The 18,023-nt window shown below is 46.0% G+C and overlaps 13 protein-coding genes across 13 annotated transcripts; 5 read left to right on the top strand and 8 right to left on the bottom strand.

Annotated features, from left to right (window-relative positions):
• Positions 1–171: 171 nt before the first annotated feature.
• THG1 (tRNA guanylyltransferase) lies at positions 172–885 on the top strand (the record flags this gene model as incomplete). Its single annotated transcript, XM_020212909.1, has 1 exon — positions 172–885. The coding sequence occupies one exon, from the start codon at positions 172–174 to the stop codon at positions 883–885; it is 714 nt and encodes a 237-aa protein (XP_020069050.1).
• Positions 886–909: 24 nt separating this feature from the next.
• CYBJADRAFT_174661 (uncharacterized protein) lies at positions 910–2,087 on the bottom strand (the record flags this gene model as incomplete). The annotated part of the gene is made up of 2 exons (XM_020216611.1): positions 910–920; positions 950–2,087. 2 exons carry the CDS (start codon positions 2,085–2,087, stop codon positions 910–912), a joined length of 1,149 nt encoding a protein of 382 aa, XP_020069049.1.
• A 1,260-nt stretch (positions 2,088–3,347) lies between these two features.
• MET28 (Met28p) lies at positions 3,348–3,590 on the top strand (the record flags this gene model as incomplete). The annotated part of the gene is made up of 1 exon (XM_020212147.1): positions 3,348–3,590. A coding segment is annotated over one exon (243 nt), but the record flags the coding sequence as incomplete, so codon positions are not given.
• A 69-nt stretch (positions 3,591–3,659) lies between these two features.
• Positions 3,660–5,654, bottom strand: NCL1 (tRNA (cytosine-C5-)-methyltransferase; the record flags this gene model as incomplete). Its single annotated transcript, XM_020213815.1, has 1 exon — positions 3,660–5,654. One exon carries the CDS (start codon positions 5,652–5,654, stop codon positions 3,660–3,662), a length of 1,995 nt encoding a protein of 664 aa, XP_020069047.1.
• Positions 5,655–5,875: 221 nt separating this feature from the next.
• On the top strand, positions 5,876–7,305 carry OSI1 (Osi1p). The gene has a single exon (XM_020215603.1). It carries the CDS (start codon positions 6,321–6,323, stop codon positions 7,092–7,094), a length of 774 nt encoding a protein of 257 aa, XP_020069046.1. The 5' UTR covers positions 5,876–6,320; the 3' UTR covers positions 7,095–7,305.
• A 705-nt stretch (positions 7,306–8,010) lies between these two features.
• COX15 (Cox15p) lies at positions 8,011–10,362 on the bottom strand. The gene is made up of 5 exons (XM_020217406.1): positions 8,857–10,362; positions 8,748–8,759; positions 8,470–8,481; positions 8,204–8,414; positions 8,011–8,113 (listed from the first exon to the last, which is right to left on the bottom strand). The coding sequence occupies exons 1-5, from the start codon at positions 10,336–10,338 to the stop codon at positions 8,073–8,075; spliced, it is 1,758 nt and encodes a 585-aa protein (XP_020069045.1). The 5' UTR covers positions 10,339–10,362; the 3' UTR covers positions 8,011–8,072.
• Positions 10,363–10,481: 119 nt separating this feature from the next.
• EMP65 (Emp65p) lies at positions 10,482–12,160 on the bottom strand. The gene has a single exon (XM_020215602.1). The coding sequence runs from the start codon at positions 12,074–12,076 to the stop codon at positions 10,532–10,534; it is 1,545 nt and encodes a 514-aa protein (XP_020069044.1). The 5' UTR covers positions 12,077–12,160; the 3' UTR covers positions 10,482–10,531.
• A 149-nt stretch (positions 12,161–12,309) lies between these two features.
• RTR2 (RNA polymerase II subunit B1 CTD phosphatase RTR1) lies at positions 12,310–13,023 on the top strand (the record flags this gene model as incomplete). The annotated part of the gene is made up of 1 exon (XM_020216610.1): positions 12,310–13,023. The coding sequence occupies one exon, from the start codon at positions 12,310–12,312 to the stop codon at positions 13,021–13,023; it is 714 nt and encodes a 237-aa protein (XP_020069043.1).
• Positions 13,024–13,078: 55 nt separating this feature from the next.
• On the bottom strand, positions 13,079–14,019 carry CYBJADRAFT_174654 (LYR motif-containing protein; the record flags this gene model as incomplete). The annotated part of the gene is made up of 2 exons (XM_020216609.1): positions 13,079–13,100; positions 13,178–14,019. 2 exons carry the CDS (start codon positions 14,017–14,019, stop codon positions 13,079–13,081), a joined length of 864 nt encoding a protein of 287 aa, XP_020069042.1.
• A 141-nt stretch (positions 14,020–14,160) lies between these two features.
• CYBJADRAFT_169021 (uncharacterized protein) lies at positions 14,161–14,800 on the top strand. Its single transcript, XM_020215601.1, has 2 exons — positions 14,161–14,209; positions 14,265–14,800. Exons 1-2 carry the CDS (start codon positions 14,207–14,209, stop codon positions 14,709–14,711), a joined length of 450 nt encoding a protein of 149 aa, XP_020069041.1. The 5' UTR covers positions 14,161–14,206; the 3' UTR covers positions 14,712–14,800.
• RPS13 (40S ribosomal protein uS15) lies at positions 14,757–15,886 on the bottom strand. The gene is made up of 2 exons (XM_020217538.1): positions 15,834–15,886; positions 14,757–15,295 (listed from the first exon to the last, which is right to left on the bottom strand). Exons 1-2 carry the CDS (start codon positions 15,852–15,854, stop codon positions 14,861–14,863), a joined length of 456 nt encoding a protein of 151 aa, XP_020069040.1. The 5' UTR covers positions 15,855–15,886; the 3' UTR covers positions 14,757–14,860.
• Positions 15,887–16,158: 272 nt separating this feature from the next.
• On the bottom strand, positions 16,159–16,694 carry AIM7 (Aim7p; the record flags this gene model as incomplete). The annotated part of the gene is made up of 3 exons (XM_020213814.1): positions 16,159–16,216; positions 16,273–16,631; positions 16,692–16,694. The coding sequence occupies 3 exons, from the start codon at positions 16,692–16,694 to the stop codon at positions 16,159–16,161; spliced, it is 420 nt and encodes a 139-aa protein (XP_020069039.1).
• Positions 16,695–16,921: 227 nt separating this feature from the next.
• On the bottom strand, positions 16,922–17,919 carry CYBJADRAFT_191554 (uncharacterized protein; the record flags this gene model as incomplete). Its single annotated transcript, XM_020217405.1, has 1 exon — positions 16,922–17,919. One exon carries the CDS (start codon positions 17,917–17,919, stop codon positions 16,930–16,932), a length of 990 nt encoding a protein of 329 aa, XP_020069038.1. The 3' UTR covers positions 16,922–16,929.
• Between the last annotated feature and the right edge of the window lie 104 nt (positions 17,920–18,023).

Genomic DNA, 18,023 nt, shown 5'->3' with positions numbered 1-18,023 from the left:
TTTTGTGACCATAACTAGAACCCAAGCTACATAATAGTGCATAAGGCGTATTATTGGTAAAGACAACAGTAGTGCATTCGTCAAGTGCTCTTTGTATATACAAAAGCTCCTTTTACTTGTTCAATCACTTTAGGCTACGTGCTGTTCATCATCATCATCCACTAGGGGGAAATGGCCAAGTCGAGGTTTGAGTACGTGAAGCAGTTCGAGCGTGATAACCTGCTGCTTCCGGAGACTTTTATTGTGATTCGTCTTGACGGACGTGGGTTCCACAAGTTTACTGACCATTACAACTTTGTCAAGCCGAACGACATCAGAGCTCTCAAGCTGGCCAACGCCGCTGCTCTGAACGTCACCAGACAGATTAAGGACGTTTTGGTTGCCTTTGGAGAGTCGGACGAATACAGCTTTATTCTTAGAAAGGAGTGTGATCTCTTCAACAGGAGGGAATCCAAGCTGGTTTCCACCTTTGTCTCAACGTACACTGCACATTACGTCCAGCTTTGGCCCAAGTTCTTCCCCAACACGCCCCTTGAGATCAAACACATGCCCACGTTTGATGGAAGAGCTGTTGTCTACCCAAACTTACAAACCGTGAAGGATTATCTAAGCTGGAGATATGTCGATACGCATATAAACAACTTGTACAATACAACTTTCTGGAATTTGGTGTTGAAAGGCGGAATGACAACCAAAGAGGCAGAACAGAGGCTGATGGGCACCCTCAGCAGTGATAAGAACGAGATCTTGTTCTCAGAGTTCCAAATCAATTACAACAACGAGCCAGAGATCTTCAAAAAGGGATCGTTGATCTTCAAAGGAGAGGTGTTACACGTTGACGTTTATAACACTATAGACACGTACTTCAACGAGTACGACAGTTAATCCTTGGATTTTTTTTTCAGATTCTCAAAGAACTCCTGTATATCCTCCTTATTGACAATTTTACCATCCTGTGCAAAAGGAGTTAGGAAGTCCTTTAGTTTGGTTTTGATATCCTCAAAGACTTGGACACCTTCAATTGCCTTTTCCCTTGGAAGCGAGTTGATCGCCTTTGTTCCTAGATCATACACAGAAGAACCACCATCGTCATCGTCCTGTGGTGGCTCATATACGGGATCATCCTTCATCAAGAACGGGAATTCATCCAGAAAGCTGTGAATTGTGTTATCGTCCTGATATTGATCGTATAACGCTTTAAAATGGGATTCATGCTGGGATTTAAGGAAAACGGAATACTCGTAGTCCATCTTCCGTTTCTTCAGCGTGTTCAGAAATGAGCCTTGTTCTCTGATCTTATCGTTACGTTCAGAAATGGTTGGTGCTTCAATCCTCTGTAGCGTATCTGCCACGATGTCTGTATTATCTTTAATCTTATCGAAGAAATCACGATGATTTGAAACGCATTGCCAGCATACATAACAGTCAAAATCTTCAAATCTTGGGAACCCGTCAATCACCTGTTCTTTGTCTTCATTTCCGTTGTCATTCATTGTTTCGGCATCGAGTCCTGGCTCGCCCAATGTATCCAGTACATTGACACCTTGTTTGTCGTCCTCCACAGGAGACGGAGGATCAAATTTTGGCAGTCCCATGATACAATAATCATGGAACCAATCCTCATCACATGTATCCCCTAGAATACATTGTAGCATATTACCGGTCTCCTCCACAGGGTTATAGTCCCTTGCACAGTGACAAAACTTGCCCCTGAAGTTATGGTTATACCTGTTCAGACTCTCCGGAATATCGTCATCAACACCGTCTCTCAATGAACAGCACCATTTAGTCCTGGTGGTTCCACAGTCACAGGTGAAGTATCTCTTGGTGAACAGTTCAACCAGATTATGATCCGAGTGACACTGAATGGAGCACGAGTAGCAGACACCAGAGGGGATGCCTGTTTTCTCCAAGCACGTTAAACACGCGTAAACCTGTTGTCTAGTAGGCCCCATCGTGTAACTGCACACCTTTGGATCGTATGGCATGAGGTCTCTTGCCTCTCTTTCCAAGCTCAGTTGCGAGGACAAGTAGTCAACAGCGGTGACGGAGCCCTCGACGCTTGGGGAGTCAGTGTTGGCAGCCATCCCTGTGTCCTTTAAGCCGGATATACACGGTTGTAACGTGATTGAGGGAACCATTGATAGAGTGTTGTTTACATTGGAGCACAGGCCCTATGGCCTGTGCTGCGCGTACCGATGGATTACATAATATCTTACGTAATCAATAAAAAAGACACATCCGGACACCCGCCAGTCGCACGCACCGTTGAAAGAGTCGGAGGGCCCACCACAGTTCGAGCTGCCGTGCACCAATGAGGAAGACGACACCTATGCAAGGGACAGATTCTGTTATTGTTTATCTAACGATTCGGAACAATCCATGGAGCCAATAGAGATGCGCAGATGGTTAACATGCTCGATTAATCAGCAAATTGCGCAATGGCACACCAATTGGGAGAAGTGTTAGTGCTGGGATTACAAATCAACCGGAGTCAGGTGCGTGGTCCGCTTCAACCACCAACAATGAGCAACCGGAGGCCCCGGTTACCAGAGGCCCCGGTCACCAGAGACCCCAACATCAAGAACTGAGAGCACAACGGAACTCCAGCAGCACCAATAGCGTAGCATGGAGTGGCCTATCATCCCCGTCCACAACAATACACCGTTCTCTTCTCTCATAACCATACAGAAAGCTTCGCTTTCAAATATCCCAAAGCGGTTTAACTTTCCCCTTTGGGTTCCATAATTCCTCCGCGATTCTGCCCCCATACAAAAAAGTTTTTTCTTGACTCCGAAACCGGGGAGTTTTCCAGGCTGCCGGGCCACAAACTTAAAAAAAACTCAACAAGGCCACCTCGAGGCTCTGCAAAAAAAGGTGAGCCACAATTCTTTGCTACTTCTCTTTCTTTCTTTCTTTTGGCTATTACAGCTGTACTGGCTTACTAGGCGGGATCAAGTGACATAAGTTGCATTGCGAGGAACAGTTCATAAGGAGGAGAGCAGATCATGGATTACATATCGCAGTTGAATCTCGAGGAAGTGCCATCTGTGGCGTTGAACAATGGAGCCGGTAACGATCTCGAGTCGTTTATGGATTCAACGTTCTTTGACTTTGACCAATTCCAATCAGACTCTTCGATCAAGGTGTCGGTGCCAGGCCCTAACGTCAACGAGCTGAGCAGCCAGATACCCTCAGAGCTACCGGAGAACTTGACGCAGTTTTATAACTCCACAAGCTTCACACAACAGAACCCTGTTACAAAGACCATAGTGAAGGAGGAGACCGAAGAGGTGCTGTCGCTGGCGAAGACACAGGAGACGACGAAACTTTCTATAGAGACACACGATGAAGTAGAGCAGGATAAGAAGAAACGTAACACATTGGCATCTGCCAGATTCAGGGTGAAGAAGAAACTGAAAGAACAAGAGATGGAGCGTAATGTCAAGCTGTTGAGTGATAGAGTCGCTACTTTCAACGAGCGCATAAATCAACTGGAATTGGAGAATGCGTGTCTAAAGAGTCTAATCTTGGAAAAGAATGAAAAGAAATCAAATGATTTGTTAAGAAGTATCAAAGAGAAGTCGTTGTCTTGATTTAACTACTGTTAGCAACTAGAAAAAAAAAACAGATACCATATTGCATTAGCAGTGTAGTAATTACTGTCCAGCTTCTTCTGGAGCTTGTTCATTACTGTCAGCAGTACTTTCACCGATAACAGCAGTGGAGCTCTGTAAAGTTGGCCCCTGCTTGTACTCCTGGTTGGCCTCGGTGGTGATGTTAAACACTCTGTACAAGACCTCGAACGTTTCTTTCTTACTCAACATCAAGTTGATGCAGTTCTTACCGACCCAGATAGGGTAGATCAGTTCCTCGAGCTCATCTCCACGACCGATCTTGACAAAAGCACAACCTTGTGGCATTTGGGATACCTTCGAAGCAAACTCATGCTCATCTTTCTCCAACTCTTCAAATCTTGGGAAGGCCTCCTTCAGTAACTTTTCGAAAAGTTCCATAGAACAGTCAATGACACGTGCATCACTCAACTTGGATTTGATGATTGGCAGGTTCTCAGATTGAATTCTCCACTTACAAACAAGATCTGTTCTTTGAGATACGAAAAATTTCAACCCAGAATGGACAATCTTCAATTTCTCCTCATTAGAGACGAGGAAGTCTTTCAAAGTTGGGTTTGAAAGGTAGATGATTCTCGAAGGTTCACCAGTGGCATTTCTAACAAAGCAGCAGTCAACGACATTAGAATCGGTTGGATCAATACCGTAAAACTCCCAACATTTCTTCAACTCTTCTTGGTCTGATGGTAAAAAGTTGAATGGCTCATTACCATCACCTGCTTGTGTAGAAAGTCTCTCTTTCTTTGGAGCTGGAGTCGTCGAAGTGGAGTTTTCACTTGTCTTTTGTTTCTTAACCAATGGCTCGTCTTCCGTGCTGTCAACCTTCTCGAAAACAGTGATGAAGAAACCTCCAGTGTTTTGGAAATGTGGATAGACTCTGATACAGTCTTCTAAGTTGAAGTCCTCACCCTCGGAAGGTGGGAAAAGTTCATCACCGTATTTGGCATCCTCACCCTTTGAAGCTTCAGTACCATCTCTCTTGATCACTTTCCATGTCTTCAAACCCTTTGCAGATTTAAGACCCGGCAATTCTGTCTTTACCAATCTAATGTCTTTGTTCTTTCTCAATGCCTCTGCAACAACGGCTTCGTTCTCCATTGGATTCAAGGAACACGTTGAGTAGACCAATCTACCACCGTTGGCCAACAGGTTGATACCACGTTGTAAGATCTTGAATTGTAATTTGTTCAAGCCCAAACCGTCGCCAATAGACCATTTCTTCCAGATTTGAACATTCTTACGCATGGTACCATCACCGGAACATGGAACGTCACACAAGATTCTGTCGAATTTCACAACTTGGTTGTTGAGGTATGTCTTTGGGAACATTTGAGCATCGTGGTTGACAACAACCATATTTGGAGAGTTCAATCTCTTGATCTGATGCACCAGCATGTGAGCTCTTTTGAAATCGGAATCGTTAGCAATGACAAAACCAGTTGGTGATTGGGTATCGGCATGTAGTGATTCGATAAGTTGAGCAGTCTTGGAACCTGGAGCAGCACACATATCCAACACTTTATGGTGCGATTTGACGTCGAGCACCAATGGAGGAATCATGGAGACAGCCTCCTGACGAGAAATGTTACCAACCTCATTCTCAATGACTAAGAAACGTTGCAATTTCGCAAATTGTGGGTTTTTTCTGATGATTCCCTTAGCAACATCAACTTGCCATGCCAATTCGTTTGGATAGAAGGCCAATGGCTTTGGTTGTGGAAGGTGCTCACCTTCAAATTGCAAATCGTGCAAGTACTTCAGATGTCTCTCCTTGAAGATATCGAGGATCTCCTTAGCATATTTTCTAGAGCCGGTGATTCTAAACGTCAATGGCAACGGCACTTTGCATGACTCCTTGAACTCTGCAAATTCCTCATCTGACAGCAAGTTTTGAGCCTTGTAAAACGTCTCCCACTTTTCATTCTCCTTGTTGATCTCTGCCCATCCGCTTTCAGTGTCGTTGGTACGCTGCGCGTTCTTACCTTTGTAGTTTCTGCCTCTGAAATTCTTCTTAGCCATGGCAAACAATCTTCTCGAAGGCAACAAAACAGCTACTAAGCACTTGCTCTGGCTGCTATCCGTGTATTGGAGGATTGGGACATTTCTCTCTATCTTTGCCGGAACTGAAAAATTTTCGAGACACTGGGAAACGAGTGGTAGGGGACACACCTCATCGCTTATGTAAGTCTTACGTAACCATGGGAGTGTGGAAGAAAGGAAGAGAAGACCATGAAGCAGTGCTGTTGGTCTATTGTCAATCGTCTTAGTGTGTAGGTCGTACTGCCTATCCAACTATCGTTTGCACCGTTACGGAATAAGCGAATGGCCACATGTGCAGTTCTCAGCCTCTTTCCACCCCAGCTGTCCTCCCATTGGAGGAGCAAACGTACGAGTATTACCCTGGTGACACAACCCTCTATTTCCCTCCCCGGGGAAACGAGTACTGCACATACCAAATCCAAGCAACACGGGGAAGAAGGTAACATTGTGTGGGATTTAATACCGTACGGTTTCGTTTCTGTTTCTTCATCCTCTTGACTTCTGCTGTGTGGGAAGTAACAGCCTGAACATATATATCTCCATCTGAGATTTGATACAGCAGCAAACAGTGACAATTTGTACATCCGTAGAGAAGTACAGAAGGCGCAAGCAAGAGAAGACATTCAACAGACAGGACGAGTCAAAATGCCAACATACTTTATTACCGGTGCCAACAGGGGACTGGGCCGTGAGTTAGTCAAGCAGCTGCTTGAATCTGGGGATAACCATGTGATTGCGACGCTCCGTCATCTGGACAACATCCCAGAGGTTATGGTGACGAGAAACCCCAAGTTGACTGTGCTCAAGCTGGACTATAACGACCCTCAAAGTTTGGTTACACTGGCAACTGAATTACAGAAGATGGATTGTACTATTGATGTTTTCATCGCAAACGCAGCTTTGAACAATGCAAAGAGTGATGTTCTGAACAGCACAGAGGAGGAGTACCTCAACTTCTTCAAGGTGAACACCTTAGGTCCTATTGAGACGCTGAAGATCATCAAGCCGTACATGTTGAAGTCCAAGTCCAGAAAGATCATCTTCAAGTCGAGTATCATGGGCTCAGTCTCCGAGTTCCCATATTTCCTTGCAAGTGCATATCCATGTGCACCTTATTGTCTTTCCAAAGCTGCCATGAATATGCTGAGCAAGGAACTAAGCTATGAGTTGAAACCCGAGAATTTCATCGTCATAAGCTACCACCCTGGCCTGATCGATACCAAGGAGAAAGATAGACCAAACGATGACGTTAGCATCAAACCGGACTTCGTTCCTGATGAAGCCTTCATCAAGTACGTTACAAAGGAGAACTTGAGTATCGAAGAGGCCGTGAGACGTGAGTTGAAGATCATTTCCGAGCTGAAACCTGAGGATAATGGACACTTCATGAGTCATGATGGTTCTTATCTAGCTTTTTGAGCCGTTTACGTCTATGGTTTCTCGTAACGTCACTGTAAAGGTCATGAGCTTGGTCGTTGAAGCTCTTCTCGACCCAGTCCTCAACTAAAATCCCCATGGTTAATAGTGCAGTTTCGTCAAACAGCAATCTTTTACCTGGATATTTCTTAGCAACGTAGTAATGTATAACTTTCAACAGTTCCGAGTCAGGTAGCTTAAACTCATGGGACCGATGTCTGACGGGGATTATAGATGGCGACCGAGGGTGCTTAGCAAGCACCTCATCAGGCCCAAGAGTTGAATATTTCACTTGTCGATCTCTGTCACACACATCGTAAAGTGTAGTGATTGTAGTGATCTTCTTACCCTTAGCAGATGGCTCCTTTGACATGGCTGAACAGAACAACGTGCCTTTAGTTGATAAACAAGTTTATTGTTTACTTCAGTCATCAGCACGAAAAAAAAATAAACATCGCCAAAGCCGTCTCGATGAGCTCTCCTACTGGATCCTGAACGCAGTGCAAAAAATTGGTTTCACGCCCTTTCCGCGTTCCCACACCTCAGCCTGGTGCAATCCTGACCGCCCCTTCACGGGCAGTAGTGCCATGCTGGATTGACTCCCCTTTGGCGGTACTACTGGCCATTGCTCGGTGCTCCCAAGCTGGATTACTCACAGCGGGAGAATTTCACCATCCGCAAAAGTCGAACCAGGACACCTCAACTGGAAACTGGCAATGGGCAACACCCAGACAAGCTGGGCATTTCCGCGGAACAGAAACGGACGCCATTCCACTAAAAGAGCCATTACAGCGCAAAGTTTGCAAATTGTTTGGTCCTTATTGAGGAGAGTGCACGTGGATTCTCACGTGATCTATCATCAGACCTGGTGGATTCTCAGTGGAGTTGATTAGTGTCGCTTTTAATACTACGGAAGAGTCCCATTACACCGTTGTATATAACACAGTTACTGTATATTAATCCTAAAAGTGGTACAAAACCTCAACGACCAAGTACTTGCTTACCAGAAGATGCCATGGCCTCTGTTTTGGTGATGGAAAACTGTTAGTAAGACAGACACACAGATGTAACCTCATGGACCACCCTCCTTGTGATGATACTGGAATACTCACCTCTTCTTGCTGCGTCTTGTAATAAGTTGGTGTCAACGTCGGTCTTGCTCATGTAGACGTATCTCACCGTGGAACCTCTCAAAAATATACTCTTCACAGCACTGAGATGTGGGAACTTGGCCTCGTTTGCAACTCTGATGTTGTCCAGCTTCAAGTTGAAATATTGATCAGCGGTCTTTAGCGTTCCTGTGATTTCAATACCATTTTTTAACTATCCTGGGTGTTAGAACCTATACATAGCCTCTTTTGCTTTGTTTGAAACTCACTTCAACCGTAATCTGTTTGCAAGTTTTGGTGGAACGTTAGTAAAAAAAAATCCCATTCATTAACACCAGAAAGTGTAAGACTCACTTCACGATCCACCAATGTTTTGAAAAAAGAGAGGAAAAGCATCGTTGTATTATCCAAGTCCTTTTATCCTATACAATGTGGAATTGTTGATGTTGTTTTGTTCGAAAAGCTTTCAAAGCGTCAGCAAAGGAGAAATTCGCGGTATCATCAACTCTTCCTTCAGACATAACGGGAGATACGAGAATGGGCCTACCCGATTCAGCAGCTAATTATTAAGTACACGTGTATTCAATAACATATCTATATACAAGAGAATGCGTTGTAGGCCGTATTCAATGGTTTCATTTGGCCAGTTTGCTCACTTCAGACAACACTTTGGATGCACCCTCCTTCGAAGATTTCAGGTATTGAGCGTACAATCCAGATGTCAAGATTCTAATCTGTGCTCTTGGTTGACGAAGTCTTGAAGCAAATACCAGAGAACTTGTGAGCAGTGCCAATGCACCTGCCTGATGTGCAGATGCCAATGGGATAGGAACAAGCCATAGTAAAGTGCAAATACCCAGCGCGACTTGTAAAGAGACGAATCCCATAAGGGTATGTAGGGATTTGTTAGCAGCCTTTGGAATGATGTGCTTCACTCTGCTTGCATACAAATGCGTTGCCAGGATGGCAAAGAATGTAGTTGTGGCCAGGATTCTATGGTTCAGCTGGACAGTGGTTGGGTTTTCAAGCATGTTTCTCCAGAACTTGTCAGATTTATCCTCCTTTCTGGAATAGTTATCGTCGAACAACTCTCTCTTTGATGGGATGTAGTTGTCACCCATGTGTGGGAAAGTGTTGTAGATTAAACCAGCGTCCAACCCGGCAACCAAACCACCAGACATGGCAGTGATAAATGTCAAGGCAACGAGTCCCATTGAGAGTCTTCTCAATGGTCTCAAAGCAGGGTTGTCTAATTCCTGGAACAACTCCAGAGCCTTCTTAGGGTCTTTCACCCATCTGTTCTCTCTAAGAATCTCCAATCCAGTCCAGATCATAGCAGAATAGAGCACAAAGGCAGCAGCCAAATGGGTTGTCAATCTGTACTGTGACACTGTTGGCTTGGACTTTCTCTCGTCGAGCTGTTCTTGATCTAATCCGGATCTAACCATCCACCAACCAATGGCACCTTGTAAACCGAGCAATAATGTCAATACAACCAATCTGTTGTTGACCCTAGGAGAGGTCTTTCTAGTCAATGCAAAGTATGCCGCCGGAGCCAGCAGAACAACACCAATGGCTCTTCCCCAGAGTCTATGAGCCCATTCCATGAAGAAGATGAATTTGAACTCTTCCAAGGTGATGTGTGAGTTCAACTGTTTGAACTCTGGCGATTCTTTGTACTTAGCAAACTCTTCCTCCCACTCCTGCTTGTTCATTGGAGGAATAGCTCCGGTAACGGGTTTCCACTCAGTAATGGACAGCCCGGATTCGGTGAGACGGGTCAATCCTCCAAGGACAACGATACCAAACACAAGACCAGATGTCCCTAGCAACCAATAAGCAACGGCATTCGAAGAGTTGATGAGCGTTCTCTTTCTCGTCTTGGCAACAGGCTCCTCCCTGAGAGCAGCAGCAGCAACGTCCCTCCACACCGTGGAGGTGGAGAACTGACGCTTCGAGGTGAATGCACTGATTTTACGACTCGCTGGTAGCAGCCTCGAAAGCACTGACGATCTCGTATTGATCGTGGAAGCCAACGTGAAGTTCTTCTTCACCGCTGACGTCTTCACCGTGTTCAGCACAGCAGCATTGCGCATGAAGAAGAACTTCGATCTGGAAAGCACTGAAGCCGGAACCATTGTTCTAACGTCTCTTGTTCTGCCTGTTTCTATAGCTACTTGTTGTTGTTTGAAGTGTTGACATTTCCCAAAATTTTCATTGGGCGGCCTTTGTGGCACCATTTCATTTACGGTACGCACACTATGTGATGAGCTACGTGATGGACGGGTTGTGGCTGTTTTAATTGTTGCTATGGTTACCCCATCACCGTGGTTACCAGATACGCTTGGAAACCATTCTATAACGGGTCACGCCGTTGAGACCCATCTTCTGCTTTGGTTCACGAGAGGTTGACTTTGCCTTACCTTCCCATATGCTATCTATGCCCTTTTGGTCCATCGCACCGTGGCCCCCGGACGTGATTCCAGGAACAAAGTCGGATTGGTCTGTTGCTGATGATGGTGATGATTTGGACTTCAAAATGCTATTGGATCTCTTTAACAGAGCCAATTGCAGTAGAAGCTTAAAGGTAAGCAGTAGTCCGTACAGAGTGATACAAATTGCAACGTTTGGGTACACCAACGGAGAAGACGTACTGTCCGAATAGAATAGCTTTGCGATTGAATCCTTTGACATGACAACCAATAGCGTGAACAGTGCCGGCAGTGGGATACCCAATCTCTGCTGAACCCTATCGGTGGACCCACTCGCGTGCCTCCATTTGAAGTCATTGGCAACGTCCTGTGAAAGCACATCCAGGTACTTCTTATACACCTGTGGTCTAATCTTGTTGAATTTTGTAACGTAGGAATGCTTAACCCAATCAACGGCCAATTCACTTCCAATGACTATTGCAGTTGGTCCCAGGACAACCCCAAACCACTTGTTAATACCGTGTATTGTCACATTGGGCAACAGACCTGAGTTCTGTGGATCTGATCCAATTTGAACCATGTTTCTCAGCGCTATTATCCCGAGCTGGATCAACAGTTGGAATCTCTCAACGGTATCAGCACAACTCATCTGGAATAGGCCTTCTCTATCCAATCTCTTGAACACGGAGCTCTTGATCTCTGCAAATTGGTTTGAGAGAAGCAACGTCACCAGCGAATTCGAATACGAATTGGCGGCAACGTTAAGAGCAATGGTCTGGTACACCAGCACGATGGTGTGGGCAGAAAGATACAGGGCACTGGCCAGGAGAAACCCCAGACACTTGATAAACCCAGAAGGGGTCTGTGATACTTGTTGCGCTGACCGTGAAAACGTATAGTTCAGTAGATCTTGTCCAACAGTGGACAACAGCTTATCGCTCACCTCCAGCACACCGAACATCACGTACAGCTTGATGGAGCTTTGGATCTTGATCGTGTGGTAGATCTTGGAGGTGTCAACGTTCGTACACAGGATCACCGTGAAGATCAAGGACGCAAACACCAAGTTGCTCACGTTGATGTACTGGAAGAAGTTCTTGTCTCTTCGCGGCGACTTGATGATGAACATCTCCCGTATCGACAGTATCAACAGTATCACATCCACACCGATCTCCAGCGGCAACACCACAACCAGCCGCAAGAAGCTGTTGAGGCTCGACAGCAGCCCAAACAGGATGAAGCTCTCCAGGTAGAAGGGCAATGTGGCCATGTTTACTATCTGCTCGAACGACTCGGACGGTGGAATCAACTGCGGCTGCACCGCTGTTGTAGCACCGCTGTGTTGATGCTGAGCCTGCGCTTCCTCCGATCTCTTCACTAGGCCAAGCTCCCTCAGCAGGAGCCCGCCTAGGTTGTACGCCGTGGTGGACTGCTTTGTAGCCATCTTGTGAGCTCTGGACGGAGAACTTGTTGCCTAATTTCCACCGGGAAGGAGCGCCTAGTGAGCTCGTCACCGCTGTTGTGCTCGTCACCGCTGTTGTGCTTAGGCGTGGAAAACCCTTCCCTCTCTCACACACACACAGCGCGGGAGAATTGGTTAGGAAACTTCACCACGGAAACAACCTCATCACAACAGGGGGGACGGGCCAGTGGTGGGCACGATAGAGCACCAAGGCCATGACAATAACAATCGACTCGTTCAAGTCGAACCTGCTGCAGTTCTCTCATCCTGGGACGCTGACACCTGGCGAGGCGTCGAGGCTGACGCTCATTCTACTGGAGGTGCTTGCTGATGACGACTGCGATGCTTACTTCCTGAAGTTCATCTCGAGGTTCCTGTCGAGGGACGTCTACGGCGAATTGATAGAGGAGCGCAACATCAACAAGCTGTGTGCGTATCCGCTGTGCCGTGAGAAGCAGGCCAGAGCGCACGGGCTTCACAGGACCTCTGTTGGGCTGCCCTACGAGTACCTGAAGTACTATTGCACGAAGACCCATTTCCAATGCTCCGAGTTCTACAAGGCCCAGTTGTCGCCAGAGGCGTTGTTTGCACGGCCAAACGTCACCGTGGAGAGCTATGGTGCGATGGAGTACGAGAACGGCATCACGCTGCTAGAGGAAGTGTTACAGGAGAGGAATAGAGGCGCCTCGTTACGACAGGTGTTGAACGGGATGGACACGTTGACACTACAGGACGACAAACAAGACGAGGCGATCCAGCAGATGGATTCGATGATCCAGGACTTCAAGATCGTTGAGAATGAACAGCCTGAGCCTCCTACACAGACCCGGTTTGACGACTTGGACGGGATGAGTCCACAGGAGAAGTATGAGTATCTACAAGATCAGAGCAAGGCAATTGATGGCTATGTACTAGGTGGGTCATCTTGAGAGGAACTTGTGCTTCGCCACGAGTTGTCGAAGTGTCGGCCTGTTCAACAGGTCTTCATGGGGCGTGACGTACTGGGCTTCGTCCAACAGTTGTGCCAGCCTCTTCTTCATACGACGGTGTATCCCATCAGAGGCTCTTTGCTGCCTCACCAACATTTCCGGTAGTTTGTTCTCAGCATACTTCCTCGAGGCCAGTTTGATAGATTCAACTCTCCGGGCCAGCGTCCTGATACCCGTTTCAATCGTCTCGCCCCAATCACCGGCACCTGTGCCCATCTGTAGCTCCCAGTGGTTCTCACTGTCGTATAGCCATCTCCACTGTTCGTAGTATCGTGTCACATCAAGCAATTGTTGCTCCAGTTTGGTCTGTAGTAAGATCTTCGACGAGATACGTGGATGCTGTACCCATGGACCTCTTAGGAACCGCATACCAGAGCTCGTTGACACGTGCACCTGGTAGGGGCCTCTTGACACCTTCCTCTGTGCAATCTCAATGTCCATCATGGCCCTGTGGAACAGTGCCTCTGGCTTGAGTAATGGCTCCACCACCAGGGGGTCTATACGCTTGGGCAGTTCACCACGGTGCTGCTTCAGCTGAATGTATCTATTCAAGTAGTTCTGGATCTGTTGACGCTCGAGGTCCTGTTCATTCTCCAAGTCTCGTTTGATAGGTTGTCCAAATCGGTTCTTCAACGCTCTGCGGCCACCCTTCTCTGGCACAGAGAGCATCGCCCGCACCTCAACAAGGTCCAATTCACCTTTGTTGATCCCATTCCGAAGTCTGCGCTCCAATTCATACCCTTCGGTGAGCCTTTCCCTCACCAGCCGTGGCGACATGAGGCCCTTCCCCAGCTCAAAGTGTCTCTTCACCTTCGAGATGAGCTCATCGCCTACCGAGGAACCACCAGGCAAATGGGCACAGTGCCGTAACAGGCACCGGTAAAGCTCGAGCACAGGCCTTCTGTGAGCCGCCAGTGATCTGAAATGGGCAACCATCGCAATGTTCAACACACTCTGAAGCCGTAGAGCCCAGTGTCCTGTTTCGTGGCTGATGGTCTGTAGGTGTATACAAATTTGTTGATGTTCGGGTGCGTTGAGTGAGAAGTTTCACACACAATATAAAACACAACCAGGCTGGAACAACTTCCTACAACGGAGAGAGAGAGAATCAGTTCAACAGAGAATGGTGAGCTATGTATCATGGTGTATGGATCTGAGATGCTGGTACTAACTTTTGAGAGTCAAACAACACTGTTTCAGTGCAACTGTGTCGTAAGAAACAGGCCTTTATAGTCACTGTGAATGCAAGATCTTCAGCACTTGATCTCAAGACAAAGCTGTTGGAGATGATTTCAGCTGTTGGGGGGTTACGAAACGGCGAATCGAAGCAGGAGGACGAGTCTGAGGATGATATTCCAATCCCAGTGCCGACGTACGGGGATGACGACGATTCAGAGGAGGAGGGAAACGCTGCTACGAGTACCAGTGTGAAGATCCATGGTGAGGTTCCACGTCTGGGTGATTTGGTCATTGGAGAGCCAAAGGATCCTAGCAACGTCTATGGTGGTGGATTTAAGGACATCCAGGATGAAAAGGCGCAATTGGACCTGAAACAGTTCGGTATCTTTGCCTTCAGGCTGTACGATGAAAAGTTTCAAGTGCAACGTTCCACGGTGGATAATCACTAGAATCCAGCAGTGAATGAATAAGCAGCCTTACGTTGATAGATACAAACCGAAACATAACCATTTTAAAGAGTAATATACAAACAAGGAGATAATCATTAGAAAAAAGGGGGATAGTAAAATTAAACCATTTTATTACACATGGAAATAACTTAGTTAACCAAAGCAGAAGCAGTGGCAGACTCGTACTTCCAGTTTGGTGGCAAAACACCGACAGTTCTGTAGTATCTAGCCAATCTGTGGATTCTAGATTCGATCAAAATCAATCTGAACTTGGAGTCCTTGTCCTTTCTGTTTCTCTCCAAGTGCTTTCTGACAGAGACAGCCTTCTTGATCAAGAAGTACAAATCCTCTGGGATCTCTGGGGCCAAACCGTTGGACTTCAAGATACGCAAGATCTTGTTACCAGTGACAACCTTGGTTTGGGTAACACCGTGAGAGTCTCTCAACAAGACACCGATCTGGGATGGAGTCAAACCCTTTCTGGCGTACTTGATGATTTGCTCAACAACGGACTCAGAAGAGAGCTTGAACCAAGCTGGAGCGTTTCTGGAGTATGGAAGAGAAGAAGAAGAGATACCTTTACCCTATAGAATAACAGTTAGTATACCAATACGCACAGATCTCCCCAACGTTGCCGTCAGGAAGAGCAGCATTTTGAAGACATCGGAAGTCTGGCAAGGAGCCGAAACTCTTACACTTGCTGACCCGACTGGATACCAGATAGTTTCTCGGAGTGAAAGAGCTCGCAAAACTGCAGTGTAACCACAGTGCAATGCCCTCCAGTATCCTTTGGAAGAACAGTTGTAGTTGTAGCATAAACTGGTGTCAAGCAGCAAATCTAACTTCACGCTGGACCAGGAGGAAAACGGCACGGAAAACTCTGACAGGTGAATCAACAACCCAATCAAAAGAGTCTTAACCAAAGGCTATGCCATCCTCCCAGTCACACCTTTAACCCCCAATATAAAAAGGGGTAAGTTGAACGTTAGATAACCACATTGATCCATATTCATTAACTTATCTGTCATTACTTGTTTTCCTCCTGATTATTTAACTTTGAACTTGGTATCTTTATTTTCTGTATCTCTTGTTCGAATCAGCTGAACGGCATCATTCACGTACCTTGGAGTGCAATCTACCCATTTTTGACGATGTTGATGAACCTTTAGTAACGTATCCTAACGTTGAAAGTGTTGATAAATTTTCAGCTTTTTCATGTTTTCCGCCCACAGCGCGAGCTGGCAGCGAATGCACGGAAGTTTTTCAGCGTGACGACTGTGTGGTGTGCGGATGTTCAGGGCTACGGGGATTTATGAAAAACACACATCATGTGATCTATATTAGGGCTGCACTAGTACAAAGAGTATACACACATATTATACGGCCATAGTATACGAATGGAGCAATAACACACCTGTTTTTGAGCTGGAAAGAGTAGCGTGGATAGTTATAACACATTGTCTTCAATCTCCTCAAAGTCTTCTTCGTCTGTGTATTCAATCAGCCTATAACAACGTTAGTATGATCCCCATTGAATAGGTATGGTTTGATGTCCACTTACTTTGCTACACCAGCCTTATCTCTGAACAGCTCCACAGCAGCTGCGTACAGCATCTTCAACGATTGTGGGGCCGTTGGTGGTAACCAGTAGATCATCACCAATGGTGACGCTTTTCTACCATCTTTGAGAGTCAAGGGGTATGAAAGGACTATGAATCTCGGGCTCGACGGTGGTAGTTCTTCAACGAGCTCTTCAATTGAGCCCAACGGTGAGTCGATATTGGCATCTTCAAGAATCTCATACGACTGTTTGTCGATGGCGTAAACCATAGCCTGAACGTCATCGTTTCTTGCACTTGCAAAGCGAAACTTACGAAGCTTTGTAGATGTCTCCTCGGAAAACGAATACAGATTTGTAGACTGATTGGTGGTTGTTAGTCGATTGATCGTACCACGATTGAAAGACGTTTTATTGCTTACCATCTTTATTGGCTTATTTGTAATGTTAACCGTGTTTGTTTGAAGATGTAATCTCTGCTCCCCCCATAATAATTGTGTCTGTTGTCAATTTCACCGTCAACCCGATAAAGCCACTTCATCTGCCACAGTACGCATATCTACTCTACAAGCCCGCAAATTTATATATAAAACGTATCAATTGTGTATGAGTAATAGTACATCTGTCTGAGTATTTTCGGTTATAATATAAGATCAGTGATTAGAACTCAACCACAGTTCCAATGTCTAACTTCTCTGCCCTTTCCAAGATCTCATTTCCTACAGAGATATCCATAATGGCGAGCCCGACAATCTTTGAAAGAGTCAAGTTTGAGCCACCATTGATGTCTGCTGGGGTGAGGTTCTCCAATTCTCCAATCTCAACACAGTTCTGAGGAGTGACGTTGTTCTTGATCAATTCACCAGCTTCATGAAGCGTATGATCATACGAATCCACGATTATCTTACCGTTTGACATTGCAGTTTGGACAATCTTGTCGTCAACTTCAAACATGTGAGGCTTGTAGCTTCCAATGATGGAGATGAATACCTTGTGGTTGTCAATACCTAGTTTGTCGAAAAGGATACGCGGTTCAGTGGATGGCACACAACCATAGATGACATTGGAGGTTGAAAGATCAACCTCCTTTTCATCATCCAGTGGAAACTCCACCTGTGGATATTCATTCTGTAATCTGTCTAGCAATTCCTTGGACTTGTCATTAACACTTCTCACTGCTATTTGAACCTTTTTGAAGTACGATGGAAACAGTTCCAACGTCAGCTTAACATGCCAATACGCTTGTAATCCATTACCGAACACAGTCATGACCTGGTCTCTAGCATCTCTGTCGATGAACTTCATCAATGGAATTGTAGAGCACAGCGCAGTTCTGAACCCTGTAATGGCCCTGGCACTCAACACGCCTTTCAGGATTCCAGTGTTCTCGTCCATGATCATCACTGCACCTTCGAATCCCTTCTTAGACCCACCAAGTGTCTTAATACCAACACGATCCGAGAACGTTGGCATGAAGAAGTGCACAGCGTCTAATTCCGGCCTGTTGACAACAATTCTCTCGGGAATCAACGTATGATCACCATGGTACTTGGCCAGTGCTGTGTACAGGACCCTTTGAAAGTCCTCCACACCTCTCGCCTTAAGAGGAAGGAGAAGCTTATTGATCTGTGCGTCGGATATCACTCTCATAGCTGACGGCCCAGTGTCCCTTTATACACTCAACTTAGCAGAAGACTACCACACCTATGAAAAATTTTCCTTCTTCTATTGATGACTCCAGCGGTAATTGTACG

The sequence above is a fragment of the Cyberlindnera jadinii genome, assembly GCF_001661405.1.
Source record: "Cyberlindnera jadinii NRRL Y-1542 unplaced genomic scaffold CYBJAscaffold_13, whole genome shotgun sequence".
Lineage (NCBI taxonomy): Eukaryota > Fungi > Ascomycota > Saccharomycetes > Phaffomycetales > Wickerhamomycetaceae > Williopsis > Williopsis jadinii.
Note: the sequence above shows the minus strand (reverse complement) of the source record. Positions and strands in the feature narration are given on the sequence as shown.

Bases quoted from the DNA above. Each gene is read 5' to 3' on its own strand.
- OSI1 (XM_020215603.1), top strand. From the start codon at position 6,321: ATGCCAACATACTTTATTACCGGTGCCAACAGGGGACTGGGCCGTGAG.
- COX15 (XM_020217406.1), bottom strand. From the start codon at position 10,338: ATGGTTCCGGCTTCAGTGCTTTCCAGATCGAAGTTCTTCTTCATGCGC. The intron at 8,114-8,203 runs GTGAGTATTCCA...TCACCAAAACAG, and splicing joins ACAAGACGCAGCAAGAAGAG to AGGCCATGGCATCTTCTGGT.
- EMP65 (XM_020215602.1), bottom strand. From the start codon at position 12,076: ATGGCTACAAAGCAGTCCACCACGGCGTACAACCTAGGCGGGCTCCTG.
- RPS13 (XM_020217538.1), bottom strand. From the start codon at position 15,854: ATGGGTAGATTGCACTCCAAG. The intron at 15,296-15,833 runs GTACGTGAATGA...GTTATTCTATAG, and splicing joins TGGGTAGATTGCACTCCAAG to GGTAAAGGTATCTCTTCTTC.